Raw genomic sequence first — 17,097 nt, forward strand, 5'->3', positions numbered from 1 at the left:
AACGAATATCTTTCTGCCAAGATGTATGCTCTGCACCAATTTATACTAATTCACGTTTTGACGTGCCTTGGACAAAATGGTAAGCCACACTATACAAATACTTTTAGCCATCTGCAAGCTGAATATTGACACTTTTAACTCATTTTGATTATCTTCTGATGTCTTTAGCACTTGGAAGTGAAATTATAAATGGGGAAAAAGCTCCCGAGAACTCACTGTTGTATATGGCCTCGGTGCAGAAAAACTATGGCCACGATTGTGGAGGTTTTCTTGTAAGTGAGGACTTTGTGGTCACTGCTGCACACTGTGATGAAGGGTAAGTAATCAATCCTGCTTAAAGGTAATTTGTGGGTCATGTGATAAGAAATCACTTCAGAAGTTCCTATTAATATTAATATGCAACACTTTTCACCTGCTGCACAATGTATGTCACAATTTCTCCCTTAAAATTATACACACACGCACACAAACACAGATAACCATTACCGTTTAGAAAGCCTACTGATTATCTCTGACTTGCAACTTATTTAGGAATCCAAGGAGAATAGTTCTTGGCACGCACGATCTCAGCAAGCCTGCTGACACCGTGAAAGATGTAATCATGAAATGCATACACCCATATTATATAGGTGTTGGAAATGGGAATGACATCATGCTACTCAAAGTAAGTCGATTTTTTTTTTTCACTTAATACACAGAAGACATATTTGTGATCTCTAGAACATTTGCATATATAATCTCTTAATCTGTTCCCAGCTTTCTAGTGAAGTCCAACCAAGCAAAAGCATCCAAATTATTAAACTTCCCTCTTCTGAAATAAAGCTAAAGGAAAATGAAAGATGCTTTGTGGCTGGGTGGGGTTTGACAAAAACTGGTGGTCCATTAGTTCACCAGTTGAGAGTAGTGGATGTGTCTGTTATCAGCCCAGAGGTCTGCAGGGAGAACTGGCCGGGTCTTCCGGATGGTCTTATTTGTGCTGGTGGTTATGGCACAAACAAAGGGTTCTGTCAGGTATGTTTTTCTATTTGTTTGATTTTTAAGATTAACTGCTAACTCATGTGTACTTGAAACAGTGTATAAAAATTTTTTTCTCTTGAATAACCCTCAAAGGGTGATTCTGGTGGCCCTCTGATCTGTAATGGTACAGCTGTTGGAGTTGTTTCTTTCAACAAATGGGGCAGATGTGACTACCCGGATGCACCCAATGTTTATGTGGATATCGCAAAACACCTTCACTGGATCAACGAGATTCTCAAGAAAAAGCATTGTTAAGTCTTACATAAATCTTTGCTTTGACACACTGTTATTGTAGTTGTGCATTTAAATCGCTTTGTGTTTTATCTAGATGCAGAATAAATAAATGTTTCAAATATTTCTCAGCAGACATGTAATTGTAGCAAAGTTGTTGTAGTGACAATATTATTGTGATGTCATTTAGCTCATTTTAACGCAATAAATCACCGGTAAATGATTTAGGGGACAGTAAAAAGGTTCCCCTGGAGTCAGAAACAAAAAAAAATGCAGTCTTCGCTCAGCATGGTGCAGTTATTAGATGAGATGAGATCAGGTTTTCAAGGTTGGCTGGGTAGTTTTAAGAGTGCACCCTGGCGCGCACCCTATGACGGCTAGGATAGGCTTGAGCTCTGTAACCCTGGGTTTAACAAGAAAATGTAATTGCTCTGAGCAGTTTTTGATATGGGCGACATGGGCGGTTGCCCAGGGCACCCAACAGGCCAGGACTGCCCCTGGCTCTGAGATCATGAGCGTAGCTTTATTGTAGACTAACAAGATAAAATTTACATGCTGATGCTAGCTGTGTTTCCATAGATCCTAACTGATCTCAGAGCGGTGAGAGCATTCCAACGGTACTTTGGCTTGTGAGCTGCTCTCCATTCAGTTTACAAACAGCAGCGGTTTAGCCACAATTCGCATGCACAAACCACCAGAAAATGCAAAAAAACTGCTGGACTCTCAGCGTGTCCAGCTCCAGTCATTGTTAAAAGGAGACAGACACACCCAGACACTATGAGACTGACCCATGCATTTGTGCTTGAAGCGTCACTTATGTCTACGCGGTCATGACATCGCATCATGTGTTGATTGAAGGAAGTGCAGCTTTCAGCAACAATACCTGATTGCGGCCACAGTGGCAGTAATGTAAAGACTGGATGCATACATAATATATGATATATGTATATAATTGACTGGCAAGGAGCTTTAGTAAAGTGCTGTGTGAAATGAAAGGAGAGTGAAGCCTTAATGTGTTTATTTTTAGACCAGATCTTCTTTTTTTTACTATTTTGTTCTGATATGTAAAACCTTTGAAAGGAAAGGAGATTTAATTTCTTTTTATCGTGAAGGTGGATATATGTTTGTTGTCTAATTACAGTAAATCTTAATCTGGGAAAATGTTATTTCTGTGGTTAATCTAGTTGGCTGTAGAACTCGGAGATAGTGTCATTAGGCTGTATCAAGAGTAAAAAAAAATCAGCAAAAAATCTCAGGTCATGCATCTGCCTTCATCACTTTTTTTGGTTGTTTTTTTTTGTATAAAATCTAAATTTAAATAAACACACAAAATTATAGATTATATATATTTAGAAAGGTATAAACTTCCAAAACAATCCACCAACAAGAACAGAATTACACAAGAAGGTGCAATGAGCCTGTCATATATCAAACTGACAAGATAAAGTAAATATTAAACATTGTGTAAATTATTATCCAACAGGGTGTGGGGGGCATGTAATTGAAGCCAGCTCAGACATTGCTGGTATTAGGACTGTTCGAGTCAAGTTTTGAGGATATACTGACGAGAACTGGGGTACCGGAAAAAGGCTGATAATGTTGAATTAATTCAGTGTTACTATGCCAACCAACCTAGTAAAAGGAGTTATATGCAAAGCATCTGGGAACTATGGTTGAGGAAAAAGCCAACACACTGACCAAGAAACACCACCAGTAGTAGCTCAGTGCATTAACATTAATGGGAGATACCTGCTGTGTGCTTGCCTACCCCTGGGTCACAGCATAATAGGAACAATATTGAGCAATACGGAAATAATGAGCCAACCCTAGTAGAGAGTAGAGGAAATGAACCAGATGAACTTGGCACATGCAATAACAGATGAATATACCGAGCTGAGGTTGAAGATTGTGGCCAGGTTAAAGGTAACCACCCAGCCAAGATGATGACGTATAAGAATTTCTGCTGCCCTCTGCTGGCTATAATGAAGAATTAGACAAAGGCAACAGTTGAGCTGTACAAATACAGAAAATTGCATTTGATGGTATATCGATATGGCAAGGGAAAACATAACGTAGTATTTTACAAAACAAAAAAAATCTAAGCAACCACATCTTTACTGACTACTGGGAGTAGCACATGCTCTGCAAAGTTTCTTCTGTCCAAAGCTTTGATCGTCTCTTAATTTATTTCTTGTGAATTCTTGTGAATCAACAAATTCATTTAAAAAGCAAAGTACACTTGAACAAAAACAGCTACAGTGAAATACTTCAACATCATCATCATTATTGTCGTCATCGCCATTGCTGTTGTTGTTGGTGTTGATCAAAATATTAACATCATATTTGGTGCTAATAAAGAAGACGGTGGGCGAGATGGACACAGTGACCGGTCCAGTACCTGACAACTGAAAAGTGTCTATGTGTTTATCAGTGCCTTAGTTCAGCAGTTCAGTCTGTGGTATGGTACAGTAGACACTAAATTGAATTCACTTCAGTTTAAAAAGAAACACACAGTACTGATGTTATTTTTTTTACCAGTGAAATTGGTCTACATCATGTAGACAACAAATAAATAACTAACTAATTAATTAGTAAATAAAAATATATATTTATATTTATATTTATATTTATATATATATGTATTTATAAGTTAATGTAAAACACTATTCACTTGCAATAAACAGAAGTATATCAATTAGAACTCAAATATGATTTCATTTTTACAAAATGTAAAATGAAAATGATTAAATAAAGGAAGAAATACAGATTAATGTGACAAACTGTGTTGCAATGCAGGCACTGCAAAAGATCTGGAACCACAAAAGATAGCATGATTGACCAAAATATCACAAGCTGCATATTCACACTATAAAAAGGATGTGGTCATAAAGGTCAAGATAAGAATAAAGGTGACAGTGTTCTAGACATGCAAGCAAATGATGACAAATCTAGGATGCAGTGATAAGAAGTGACGTTGTTATTTTACATTCTGTCAGTGGTCTGCAAGAATTCACTGAATTTAGCTGCTTCATAAAATAACGCATAAAGACATGCTAGAATTAAAGCCTGTATGCTAGCTTTGGTTTTCAAGTCAATAATATTTACTATTTTTGAAATTTTAATTGCATTTTATTCACACTTACCTACAATCAAAGACCAAATTTATGATGGAAGAGGTCAATCTGAAAAATTGCAAATGGTATCCACCCTTATGCAGTATACTGAGTTACAAAAGTCCTTCTAATGTCTTCATGTCTGGGAAACTTACAAAATTACATTTATCAATTTTCTACTAAATACAGCCAAAATGTCATAACTGTGAGTTTGGGAAAGCACATTGAAGTTCAAATTTTATCTGGTTTGTGGTTTTTGTGGTTCATCTAGTTTGCTGCTGAAGATTATGCAAAAGTTGTCAAAAGTTTCCAAAGCAAAGTATCATGGTTTTACATCAGCCTTCTTGAACTTTAGATCACTAAATGAATCTAAATCTGTTATTGCAAGTAAGATATTCTCACAAAATGCGTGTGGGTTCGTTTATTACAACAAGCCTGGAGTAAACACCTGAAAAAAATAAGAGTGAGAGCTAAACAGCTTTTAAAATTCACTGGGGTTTGTACATTGCTTATTTAAGTGTCCAATAAAGTGTTATCTATGCAGAATAGTATAAACCTGCAAAATATAATTACCAACTGGATTACTAGTTATGAGATGAAAATAAGTGAGAAGTGTCTGATATGACACCAAGTGTTTACTGGATAAAAATTGTGTTTTTCTCATTAGGTTGGCAGTAAATAATAAAGAAATAAGATTTATTGAGTGAAAATAGCTTTTCACTTCACAGCAGTTGACTCTAATAATAAATTAAATACTAGTTCAAACAAACTGCTGTCTAAATATATTTCACTTATGCTGCTGTTTTTACCTTTATGGAACCGGATGATATTTGCTGTTAATCTACTAATTGTTTTAAGTAGTGCATCTTTCTGTAACTGAATTAGTTGATATAACACGTAATGGTCCTAAAAATCTTTGAAGATAGATAACGTATTAACACATAAATTCAAACTGAGTCAACTATTTAACTTTAATGGCCCAACCTGTTACAACTTGACAAGTTATATGGTACTCTTGGAATCCTAGAGTATACAATGAATGAACACACGCATTCAAGTTGAGCCAGCTATTTATCTACAACCAGTCATCTGGTATTATTTTGTAAAACCAAGAGGAAGACACGTTTGGTAAGTAAATACTACAAAAAGTTTCTTTTAAATACACGTAGCAGTTTTAATCCTCTAGTTTTATCAACGTTATCAGATTGCCAGGCAGCCTGAAAGACTTTTTAATTAAAACATTAACACAGAATCGATTCATTTTCTTTTACTTTCTGAATAATATCAATGCTACTTTTCATGAAATATTTTCCACCCCTCTTTGTTTTAGTAATGTGCAATGTTCAAACCTACAAATGTCTTTCATCAGAGTTTTCAAAGGGATGTCAATTTCACCATGCTTTCTATTCGATATAATAAGAAAATATGTCAATACTTAATGTACAGTTAAAGTACAGATATGTAAGGCTACAAAATTCTTTAACCTGCTTGTATCTGTGAAATTGTTACAATTCAATTTTAAAACAATCACAACGTCTTATCTTTTGCGTAGTCTGTTAAAAATAAATACGGCAATATTTTTCTTTTCCCTCCAATAATCTCCGAACGATGATGAATATCAGACTTTTTTTTAATCGTACTTCAGGAAAACATCTTGATAAGATTCAAGAATAATTACTTTTTGCTATCTGGTAGCTTGTTTACAGAAATTACAATAAATAATATTAGGAATAAAATGCCTTTAACTTGAACACTAAAGGACTGAAAGACTGAAATATAAATTTTACGAAGATGACTTAGGAGACTTAGGAGTTACTGTAAGGCGATGACACAATTAAGGAAATGCACTAAAAAGAAGAAAAGAAAAGAACAAGAAAATGAAAGATGTGTTGTTGTTTTTATCATGCCACAAGCTTTATTAGAAAGTAGAAAAGCTAGAAAGTTAATTACAAAATATTGTTGTTTTTGGCCTTTTCAAGCAAAATACTTAAAATGAGAAATGAAATAAACATTAAAGCATACTCAAAAAAAAACATTTTTGTCAAAACGTCTGCTTACAGATTTATTTATTTTCAGCTTAAGTTTGCAATGCATGACATGGTGAGTCTCTTTGGCTAATCTCGCTTTGTTTTTTCACTTTCATTTATTTATTTATTTTTTGTATACATTAAAAATATCCTTTTCCTGTTTGCATTGTAGTTGTCTGCAACAGACAAGAGCATTCACATTTGGAGGTACTTTGAGTTATATGATATTTGGAAAAAGTTCATGTTTGCGCCAAATTTACCTAACAGACTAACCATGGGTTGCTATCATGTGGACAGTCTGTAAAAACTAAAATATCATAAAGAAGAGGAAGAATGAATTAAAATGGATAATGTTCAAGTAAGTGGCTAACAGTGACAGCGCTGACAGATTTAAAAAGCATCAAATATGCCCGTCTCCCTTAGCTGGTACGGCTCGATTTCACTGATTTTTGGTTTCAGGTGACTTCATTGTTTTTTTGATCCACTTTAGTTGTTTCTTTGAGAGAAACGAGTAGACTGCAGGTTTTGTCATGCACCCATGAGATCCAAAAGAAGTGACTCCAACCAACATTCCGTAGCACAGCAGTGGTCCTCCTGAATCCCCCTGCAGCAAGATCAAATATATGATTAAATATATGAACAAAAAATAAAAAGAACATGCATTTGTCATACTTACATAACAGCTAGAATTGTTTCTTTTGCCAAATGTACCAGCACAAATCATGTCCCTGGTGATAGAAGGGTTGCGGTTGTAATAATCAGAAGAGTTGCACTTCTGTCTGCTGATCACAGCTACATGGCCACCCTTGAGGACATCTGATGTTTCATTGTTTTCAGTTTGTCCCCATCCAGCCACCAGACACCTTCTCCCATCTGCAGGCCTTTTGACTATTTTCCCCAACTGTAAGTATTTCACGGTTTTGGTTATCTCTGCTGGTTCCTTAAGCTAAAAAAAGTGAAATAAAAAGAAATATTACATATCGATAATGGCTGTCTATACATTACCTTCACAGAGTTGGCCTTAAAGTAAGTCTGTTTGCAGCATTGTTCAAAAGTCTTGAACCACCTATTGCTATTAGACACTCAATTATCACCTTACCTTAATCAGCATGAGGTCGTTGCCCTGGAGATAGTGGTAATAGTCAGGATGAGGGAAGAGTTCCTCAACCTCTCGGACCTGCTTGGAACCTTTTTCCTCTTCGTTTATGGAGTGTGCACCTAGGATAACCCACCTCATTCTGACAAATAAAAAAAACAAAACTTTAGTGATGACAGTTCACATTGAACTTTTTTTAAGATTTCCTTCCTCTTCGGGGCTAAAATAGGCCATTCAAACACACGAGATATCAATAGAAAGCCCTGGATGTCCTGTATTTAGGACTTAGGACTAAATATTACAGGAATTAGTAGGATAGCTCAAATAAATATATAGACCAAAAGCAAATGTCCATTACAATCACTGCCACATTTTATTACCTACTTTCTTGTTCCAGTTCTAGAGCAGTTGTAACACAAAATAATTTTGATATTTACTTTTTAAAAGAAATTATTCTTTGCATGTTTGTGACTGAAGCCTGGAAGGAGTGTGATCAACTTTTTTTTCAGTAATGTACCAAACAGTCAAATCTACTCATGTGTTACAGCAGGGGTCCCCAACCCCCGGGCCTCGGACCGGTACCGGTCCGTGAGTCGTTTGGTACCGGGCCGCGAGAGTTGAGGCTCAGGTGTGAAATGTATAGTTTTCAGGGTTTTTATCGGTTTTCAGCGTTATTTTGTTATCGTTTTTATCGTTTACTCGGTTTTCCTGGGTCTTTTCACGTGTGTTATGAATAAACCTTCTTTTTTTCGGTAACGGTACTAGTTTTATTTTGTTGTATTTATCCGCGACACCTTAAAGGCCGGTCCATGAAAATATTGTTGGGCATAAACCGGTCCGTGGCGCAAAAAAGGTTGGGGACCGCTGTGTTACAGGCTTCTTCCTAAGAGCTGAGGCTTTTCCTTAAAAAAAGAACCGCAGGTATATCACAGCGATATTTTAAGTGAATGCCAGTTGGATTTCTATCAACATAAGGAAATGCATCAATTATTAATGAGTATATTCAATTTACTCCAACTGCATCACATATAGCACCAAATCACAACAACAGTCACCTCAAAGCGGGAGGAGAGAGTCAGAAATGAATAATAACATTAAATGCAGATTGGTGTATAAATACATAAACACAGTGCATCATGGGATGCCCCCCAGCAGCCTAGGCCTATTGCAGAATATGTTTTTTTTCAAAAAAGCCTATTCTTGAAAGTAGAGGGGTGTCTTTCTCATGAATCCTGAAAGGGCCTGAAAGTTAAAGGCTCTGTCTCCTGTTCTTTTTTTAAGACCCTTAGGAACCACACGTAAGCCAGCAGTCTGAGAAAGAAGTTTTCTATTGGTAAGTTTTCATAGTAATACTACTATGAGGTCTTTAAAATAATAGACTTGTAAAGCTGCAAAAAGGTTTACACAGACCATATCAGTGATCAGTGTTTACAGACATAATCTGTTTTTTAACCAATATCATTATAATGCACTCACTGTTTCAAAAAAAAAATGCTGCAATATTTTGATTTGAAATTTCAAGAAAAGTAACTCGGGTTCATACTTGGTGCAGTGTGCGGCCGTCAGGACCCATTGTGGATGGATTAATGTCCCGCCACAGAAACTGTGTTTACTTAACAAATAAGTCATAAAAGGGAGTGAGTGTGGCCTGACTTCTCTTCCTCCAATAATCTCAGAACCATGACCTAAAACAAAAAGAAAATATCCAGTCGTATAACAAAATCAGCACATTAAGTCAAGAACAAGTGAGAGAAACAAACACCCGGCATTAATGGCTTTCTAAGACTAAAAAGATATCAGTAATGGAACTTTGTATTCTGTTTATTTACATGAAGGAGACAATTATCAGTAAGTAAATGAAAGTAAAATATAAAACATTACTCACCTGACTGGACGAGGAAGAGAATGCCACATGAGATGAAAACGATGAGGCGCAACATTTTTGTTATCTGTCTTTAATGTTCAAAGTTTTCAAATCTACTGGGATGCACAGCTTAATATTTTGAGCTGAAAGGATGTGGTCTGGACACAGTAATTAATGAGTCAACAAAATGGACACAGCCAATCAAATCCTAAAAACTGTTGGTGTAAATTATTCCTTCTCCACCCCATCCCCCATCACTACAGTTACACCCAATCGACGCACATATACACACACACACACACACACACACCCTTTTGCTATATAGGGGAGGGTTAGTGCAACTCACATTGTCATGGGCAGCAGTCCGGTCACTTAAACTTTCAGCTATACTTTTAAGGGTTTCTGAAAGCTGCTGTGTACTTCAGAAAAAAATAAAGGAAACCGTATGTGCAGAGGTAAATGATAACAAAGACACAATATTTACTGAGAATAGTTGTAGATGCAGTAGTTTCACCAGAGGAATGAAAAGTAATCGCGCAGACAATGTTTAGCACTTTTTGTCATTTGTTATTAAGTTAGATGCTAGATATTATATGTGTCATTAAATGCAGATTGGTGTATAAATACATAAACACAGTGCATCATGGGATGCCCCCCAGCAGCCTAGGCCTATTGCAGAATATGTTTTTTTTCAAAAAAGCCTATTCTTGAAAGTAGAGGGGTGTCTTTCTCATGAATCCTGAAAGGGCCTGAAAGTTAAAGGCTCTGTCTCCTGTTCTTTTTTTAAGACCCTTAGGAACCACACGTAAGCCAGCAGTCTGAGAAAGAAGTTTTCTATTGGTAAGTTTTCATAGTAATACTACTATGAGGTCTTTAAAATAATAGACTTGTAAAGCTGCAAAAAGGTTTACACAGACCATATCAGTGATCAGTGTTTACAGACATAATCTGTTTTTTAACCAATATCATTATAATGCACTCACTGTTTCAAAAAAAAAATGCTGCAATATTTTGATTTGAAATTTCAAGAAAAGTAACTCGGGTTCATACTTGGTGCAGTGTGCGGCCGTCAGGACCCATTGTGGATGGATTAATGTCCCGCCACAGAAACTGTGTTTACTTAACAAATAAGTCATAAAAGGGAGTGAGTGTGGCCTGACTTCTCTTCCTCCAATAATCTCAGAACCATGACCTAAAACAAAAAGAAAATATCCAGTCGTATAACAAAATCAGCACATTAAGTCAAGAACAAGTGAGAGAAACAAACACCCGGCATTAATGGCTTTCTAAGACTAAAAAGATATCAGTAATGGAACTTTGTATTCTGTTTATTTACATGAAGGAGACAATTATCAGTAAGTAAATGAAAGTAAAATATAAAACATTACTCACCTGACTGGACGAGGAAGAGAATGCCACATGAGATGAAAACGATGAGGCGCAACATTTTTGTTATCTGTCTTTAATGTTCAAAGTTTTCAAATCTACTGGGATGCACAGCTTAATATTTTGAGCTGAAAGGATGTGGTCTGGACACAGTAATTAATGAGTCAACAAAATGGACACAGCCAATCAAATCCTAAAAACTGTTGGTGTAAATTATTCCTTCTCCACCCCATCCCCCATCACTACAGTTACACCCAATCGACGCACATATACACACACACACACACACACACACCCTTTTGCTATATAGGGGAGGGTTAGTGCAACTCACATTGTCATGGGCAGCAGTCCGGTCACTTAAACTTTCAGCTATACTTTTAAGGGTTTCTGAAAGCTGCTGTGTACTTCAGAAAAAAATAAAGGAAACCGTATGTGCAGAGGTAAATGATAACAAAGACACAATATTTACTGAGAATAGTTGTAGATGCAGTAGTTTCACCAGAGGAATGAAAAGTAATCGCGCAGACAATGTTTAGCACTTTTTGTCATTTGTTATTAAGTTAGATGCTAGATATTATATGTGTCATATTTGCCAAAAGTGCTATAAATGTGCATCACAAGACTTACACTAGTAAGTCTTTGTGAATTTGTTTACATGTTTACATGTTAATGTGCTTTTTAATATTGATGATTGATTTTATAGTTTTACCTGGATTACAGTGAACTGCGTTGAAGACACAAGTGCCAACAAAATATAGTAGAGAACGCCACCTTGTGGTTTAGTATGAAAACTGCGAGGGTCATAAAAGTGTCCCTGTTTTACATTGAAATGTAACATGAGACCTAAAGTAATTTAAATTTAATGTCACCAAGAGGTTAATTCAGCTGTTATCAGCTAACAGGGATGAAGGAACAGCATCACTTAAGAAAAAATGTTTGTCACTTTTTTTGAACTCTTCCTAAGATCCCATTATTCTTTGTTCGTTGATTTCTGTGTTGAGATTACTGTACTTGACTTTTGCAGGAAACCTTTTTATAATAATGTACAACGGACAGAAAGAGAAGGTAGAAAACAAATGAACAAATATTGGTTCTTTGGCATTGTGGTCAGAGGTCAAATTTTCTAAAAATCTTGTGTCAAGGCTGAGGTCAGAGGTCAGGTTTTCCAAAAATCTCGGGAATGCGATAACTCAAGTAGGTGACCAAAGATTTTCAAATTTATACATAGATGCATCTATTAGGAAACTGAGCAGCCATCAGTACTTTTTATTTCACTTGTTTCATTCTATATGAGTGACAAACAAACTCATGAACAGAAACATACAACTGTTACGATCCTGGGTCATTTGACCCAGCGTTTTGAGTTTTAATATATTTTGATGTTTATGGTTTATGTTGAAGTTCATTATGTTATCTAAGTTCATTTGTATTTTGTCTATGTTTCCCTGTTATAGTTCATTGTTTATTAGATTCCCCTTGTGTCTGCACCCATATGTTTCAGTCTCCCTCGCTCTTCACATGTTTCATGTCTGCGTGTCCTATGTTGTCACTCTCGTGTTGTGTCTGCATCTCATTATGTTTCCTGTTTTATTTTGAAGAGGTCTGGTGTCCTATGTTCATTGTGTTTAGTTTTACTTCCCCTGTGGCATCATTATATTCATTTTAATCAGCTGTTTCCCCATGTGTTTACACTTGACCTGATCACCTCCCGTGTGTATTTAGTCTGCATGTTTTCGTTCACTCCTTATCAGGTTGTCTGTGGTTTCTTTTCATGTTTCCAAGTCTTCAGGTTTCAGGTTTTTCACATTAAGATGTTCATGTTCAGGGTTTTCTATGTTTAACCTTAGTTCACCCAGTTTAGGTTAGTGTTTAATTTTTCCATTGCCCCTTGTTTTGTATGTTCAAAACCAGCCATTAATCAATGGCTTATGTTCAGTTAATATTAAGTTTGCTTTGCTGCATTTGGGTCCTTTATTGTCCACTCCACCCAGTCTGCTTCTGCACACTGTGACAACAACAGTAAATTCATCATGCAAGATCAAATAACATGCCATTTTCTGGGAGTGCCTTTTAAGTAATATTAAGATTCTGTTATTACTAACAACTAAATACTAATATTTGCCCTAACATGAGTTAGGTGCAGATGCAGTTTGTGTTTATCTGTGTGTAACACATTTTGAAATACTTGGCTGTCCCAGCTCCACACAAGTCACCACTGGCGAAACTATTGAAAAAGCCATATGATTTGAGGAATCCTAGATTAATAACTTGGCTCAGACTGGCTTGGATTTTTTTTAAACATCTGACAGAATTTTGTCAAACAGCTTAATAACTTAAACTATTGAAATATCTTTTTTGAGTGGTTGAATAACAGAAACCCAATAAAAGGTTACCTTCAACCTTCACTGCAGAGTAACTTTGCACAAAAACAGATTGCATCCATGTACACCCTAAAAAGCAAATCTATTGTTACTACACCTACAGATAGCTAATGATACGGATAAAAATAATAAATTCACAAAACTTCTGCAGACACTGAACGATAATTTAACAGATGTGAAGCACTGTGGATGTAGATGCTTACCAACTAACTATAGCAATAGTTTCACAACTTTCAGCATCAGAGCTCAAATCTTAATCTGGAAAATGTGGTTTATGTGGCTCACCTAGTATACAGAAGTATACTACAATATTGCACATGTGCCACAAGTTTCTACAGCAAAATATCTTGAAGTTTACATGTGAGTCCTTCACTTGTTGAATAAATATGTCACTACTGACCACTCGTGTTCACTGGTGGACAGTTTAATGACATAACACATAATGTTTAATGATTTGTGAGTAATCCAGTAATGTCTATGGTCAATTCTGATAAATGCATAAAACTTACATGCATAGTGGTATTCCAAAAATTCCTTATTGTCATCCCTTGTCTTCTTATGCCTTCTTGTCATCAGTGTGTCCTGGTTCCTCAACCCCTGATGAAGACCATGTCAGGTGAAGGGAAGTGGACTCAGAGGCATGGCTCGCTGTAGATGTTTAGAATATTTATTTACTGACAAAGTGAGTAATTAAGTAACGTAATGACTCCAACACTGGCTGCAACCATACCCTAGAATGTGATCGCTGATGTTAGGGTAAGTGAATCCAGAAAACAAAGTAAAAGTTGAACTAGGCTCCTAGTACAGGGCCTGTCATTAGGCCCTGCTCATTTTATGGGATGCTCAATCTTGTAACAAAACTAAACTTAAGAAAATAGCACATATTAACAGCCGGAGCATTGTCCTGAAATAAAGTATTACAATAAACTGCAATACTACTGGGGATGGCTTTTTTCCTTTCATGTAACAGGGCTTCTATATGTAGATTGGAGCAAATTATTGTTTTTTGTCTTTTTATGTGGTCACTGTTTATTATGCCTTTATGGACTTTTTTTGTACTTAATGTTACATACATGTTGACAATCTAAACAGTGATATATGCTGCTTTAACATCTGTGAAACTGGAAACTGGTTTCATTGTTTCACGTTTGGCTGTCAAGCCAAGGTGTGAGTTTTCACACCCCTAGAAGCAAACAACAACACCCACAAAAAAGTGCTTTGATATTCTCTGGAAGAAAACTTTCAGAAGAGAAACAGATAAAAGTGTTGATGAAACCACAGACAGACAGACAGCAAGGTGATGCACAAAGTGTTTGATTAGTTGTTACTCTTTTTCTGTGTCTAATTACTCATCTTACATATCTTACATCAAAACTGTATTGTTTTTCTTTTCAGTTTACAATGTAAATTCATTTGTTTATTTATAACATCCAAAACCCAATTTAAAATAAAATGAAATATAATGTATATGTCTTTAGTTATCAGTGTTTGCTCCACAATGAGAGCTGTTTCCTTACTGAAACCAGGTTCTGGGTTCAAACTTCCTGGTCGGTTGGGGTCTTTGTTTGCAGTTTTTATGTTTATTTCACAGTACAAATAAGTTCTTGTTAGTTTATTTTGTGGCTTCAGCCCTGCCATGATCCTGGCAGGGAAAGCAGAAGGAAATGGATGGATCAATGCTGAAGTTTGTTTGTTTTTTAATATTAATTAAATTCTTTCACCCAATTACCCATTCAATTTAAAACACAACACAACAATTTACATTTATGAATGATAAAAATGAATTAATTAATTTGTATAACATACTTAAATAAATTTATACACATTATCTTTGCATTAACAAACTTTTCAGAATTATCTTGAATAAAGGATGTGGTTAGAAGCACTATAAATGTGTCAGCTTGACACGCCTACAATGAAGTGAACCGTTTTCCTGGCATCATGCACGGTCTGCAAATAATTCTGCTACTCAATGTTTTGACATGTCTCAAACAAGCTGGTAAGAATTACAGTTTTTAGTCATTATTCTCCAAACATTTCATATGGACATTAGCATGTTTTTTTTTCTTTTTCTTTGAAGCACATGGAAGTGACATCATTGGTGGGGAGAAAGTCCCAAGGAAGTCAATGTTGTATATGGTCTCAGTGCAAAACAAAAGTGGTCATATATGTGGAGGATTTCTGATCACCGAAGACTTTGTTGTCACTGCTGCACACTGTGATAATGAGTAAGTATCAGTCTTCGTGTCATTTAAAAGGTTTAGGAAATGTATTGAGTGCCTCTCAATAATCTTTGCTTCAGATACCCCACGCACGTTGCTCTCGGTAACCACAATCTCAACAAAGGCCAAAAAATAAGTATCAATAAAAAATTCAAGCCTAGATTTTATCTTAATGTTTTACTGGGTGACGACATCATGCTGCTTAAAGTAAGTACAACAGTTTGAAGTGACATAGTTGTGTGATCTAATTATCTACGTTACATTACAGCATAAGAATTTTGAATGTTAACTTTGTGATTTGATTTTGTATCTCTTCAGCTTTCTAGAAAAGCTCAGCTAAGCGACAAAGTAAAAATAATTCAACTTCCAACTGCTAAAATAAACCTAAAAGAAAATGAAGTGTGCAAAGTGGCTGGATGGGGAATAACGGAAAATGGTACTCTAACCAATATACTGAGGGTGGTGGATGTGCCTGTCATTAACAAGAAAGTCTGTAAGAAACAATATTCTGTCATAAATATATGTCTTCCCGCCAACGTTATCTGTGCAGGTGGCTACCCCACACACAAGGGATTCTGCCAGGTATGTTTTCTTCTTCTTCCTTTCACTGAAATTAATAACTGGTCTCTCGTTGTCAAATGTATAAACACCTTAAAATTCTTCCTTTTCACAGGGTGATTCCGGTGGTCCTCTGGTGTGCGCAGGATTAGCTGTTGGTATTGTTTCTTTTAACAAAGGCAAGTGTAACTACCCTAAAACACCCAATGTTTATACAGACATCTCAAAATACCTCCTGTGGATCAATGCAATTCTGAAAAACCCAAATAGTTATTTGTAAAACTACGATTGTTTTTCTGCTGTATTGCTTCATTTTGCTGTCATTTTCTTTGCGTGACCAAAAACAGAAATAAAAATTGTATCTGCTCGTCCACGGTCTGGTTTTATTAGTAACAATATCAGAAGGGAAATATTTCATTAAAACAATAACAAGGGAGTCCAGAAAATAATTTGGTGTCACATGAAGAATAAGGAACATATAGTAGTATTAAGGTTATCACCATTACCATTTCAAGATGTTGCTGTTTTTCCACAAGATTAAAGTGACATCTTTTAGAGACCAGTATGTGTCACCACAGTAGTGAAAGTACATCTACACTGCTACACTGATTGGAACTATTTCACAGAGTGAGAGTGAGATGTCAAATAATCAATAGTGAAAGCATTATTTTTGCAATATATTTGGCAGCTAATGAGAAACAAACTAAATACTAATGAATATTCAATGTGTACATGACTGCTGAGTGAGCAACAGCAATAACCGTAAAAAAGACACTCATGTAAACAAACTGTAATCTGCAATGCTAGTGATGGGCAGATCAGATCAAAATGTTATTAGTATTGATGCCATCTAGTGGTCTACAGATTGATACCAATTTTTCCTATATAAAATACGTTCTAGAATCAATTCTCATATTAAAATATTGATATTTTAATAATTTGTGGTAAATTAGAAGTTTATGATTGACAGGAAAACAGTGGAAATTAGCTATATTATTGAGATTGTCTAAATGATTGGTAGGAACTACTATTTCTGCTTGTCATGGTGATATGAGAAATAAATGCATCACGGCTCACATAGTAATCAAATCTGGCAGTCATTTAATCTCTTATGCATATCACTAAAATAGTTTAGAAAAAGTACCGACTGCATCTTAAGGCTGTAATTTTGCTGAAGGAGTAATGCGTTTTTTTAAAATTTG

The 17,097-nt window shown here is 35.8% G+C and overlaps 3 protein-coding genes across 3 annotated transcripts; 2 read left to right on the forward strand and 1 right to left on the reverse strand.

Moving 5' to 3' along the window:
* On the forward strand, positions 1-2,515 carry LOC146362096 (mast cell protease 2-like). The gene is made up of 5 exons (XM_084921709.1): positions 1-79; positions 169-316; positions 532-664; positions 757-1,011; positions 1,111-2,515. The coding sequence occupies exons 1-5, from the start codon at positions 22-24 to the stop codon at positions 1,270-1,272; spliced, it is 756 nt and encodes a 251-aa protein (XP_084777835.1). The 5' UTR covers positions 1-21; the 3' UTR covers positions 1,273-2,515.
* Positions 2,516-6,272: 3,757 nt separating this feature from the next.
* LOC146362097 (granzyme K-like) lies at positions 6,273-9,498 on the reverse strand. Its single transcript, XM_084921674.1, has 5 exons — positions 9,370-9,498; positions 9,028-9,169; positions 7,488-7,626; positions 7,065-7,334; positions 6,273-6,992 (listed from the first exon to the last, which is right to left on the reverse strand). Exons 1-5 carry the CDS (start codon positions 9,422-9,424, stop codon positions 6,828-6,830), a joined length of 771 nt encoding a protein of 256 aa, XP_084777800.1. The 5' UTR covers positions 9,425-9,498; the 3' UTR covers positions 6,273-6,827.
* Positions 9,499-15,039: 5,541 nt separating this feature from the next.
* LOC146362098 (duodenase-1-like) lies at positions 15,040-16,266 on the forward strand. The gene is made up of 5 exons (XM_084921747.1): positions 15,040-15,114; positions 15,196-15,343; positions 15,418-15,544; positions 15,656-15,919; positions 16,011-16,266. Exons 1-5 carry the CDS (start codon positions 15,057-15,059, stop codon positions 16,173-16,175), a joined length of 762 nt encoding a protein of 253 aa, XP_084777873.1. The 5' UTR covers positions 15,040-15,056; the 3' UTR covers positions 16,176-16,266.
* The last annotated feature ends 831 nt before the right edge of the window (positions 16,267-17,097 follow it).

Source organism: Perissodus microlepis, chromosome 23 (assembly GCF_051167445.1).
Source record: "Perissodus microlepis isolate ML-2025 ecotype Zambia chromosome 23, ASM5116744v1, whole genome shotgun sequence".
NCBI lineage: Eukaryota > Metazoa > Chordata > Actinopteri > Cichliformes > Cichlidae > Perissodus > Perissodus microlepis.

What these genes read in the sequence shown, in the direction of transcription:
- LOC146362096 (XM_084921709.1), top strand. Translation starts at nt 22, where the DNA reads ATGTATGCTCTGCACCAATTTATACTAATTCACGTTTTGACGTGCCTT. An exon ending in ATGACATCATGCTACTCAAA is followed by an intron (nt 665 to 756) that starts GTAAGTCGATTT and finishes ATCTGTTCCCAG; the next exon opens with CTTTCTAGTGAAGTCCAACC. An exon ending in CAAACAAAGGGTTCTGTCAG is followed by an intron (nt 1,012 to 1,110) that starts GTATGTTTTTCT and finishes TAACCCTCAAAG; the next exon opens with GGTGATTCTGGTGGCCCTCT.
- LOC146362097 (XM_084921674.1), bottom strand. Translation starts at nt 9,424, where the DNA reads ATGTTGCGCCTCATCGTTTTCATCTCATGTGGCATTCTCTTCCTCGTC. An exon ending in TCTCTTCCTCGTCCAGTCAG is followed by an intron (nt 9,170 to 9,369) that starts GTGAGTAATGTT and finishes TTTTTGTTTTAG; the next exon opens with GTCATGGTTCTGAGATTATT. An exon ending in ACGGCCGCACACTGCACCAA is followed by an intron (nt 7,627 to 9,027) that starts GTATGAACCCGA and finishes TTTATTTGTCAG; the next exon opens with AATGAGGTGGGTTATCCTAG.
- LOC146362098 (XM_084921747.1), top strand. Translation starts at nt 15,057, where the DNA reads ATGCACGGTCTGCAAATAATTCTGCTACTCAATGTTTTGACATGTCTC. An exon ending in GACATGTCTCAAACAAGCTG is followed by an intron (nt 15,115 to 15,195) that starts GTAAGAATTACA and finishes TTTTCTTTGAAG; the next exon opens with CACATGGAAGTGACATCATT. An exon ending in GCTGCACACTGTGATAATGA is followed by an intron (nt 15,344 to 15,417) that starts GTAAGTATCAGT and finishes TCTTTGCTTCAG; the next exon opens with ATACCCCACGCACGTTGCTC.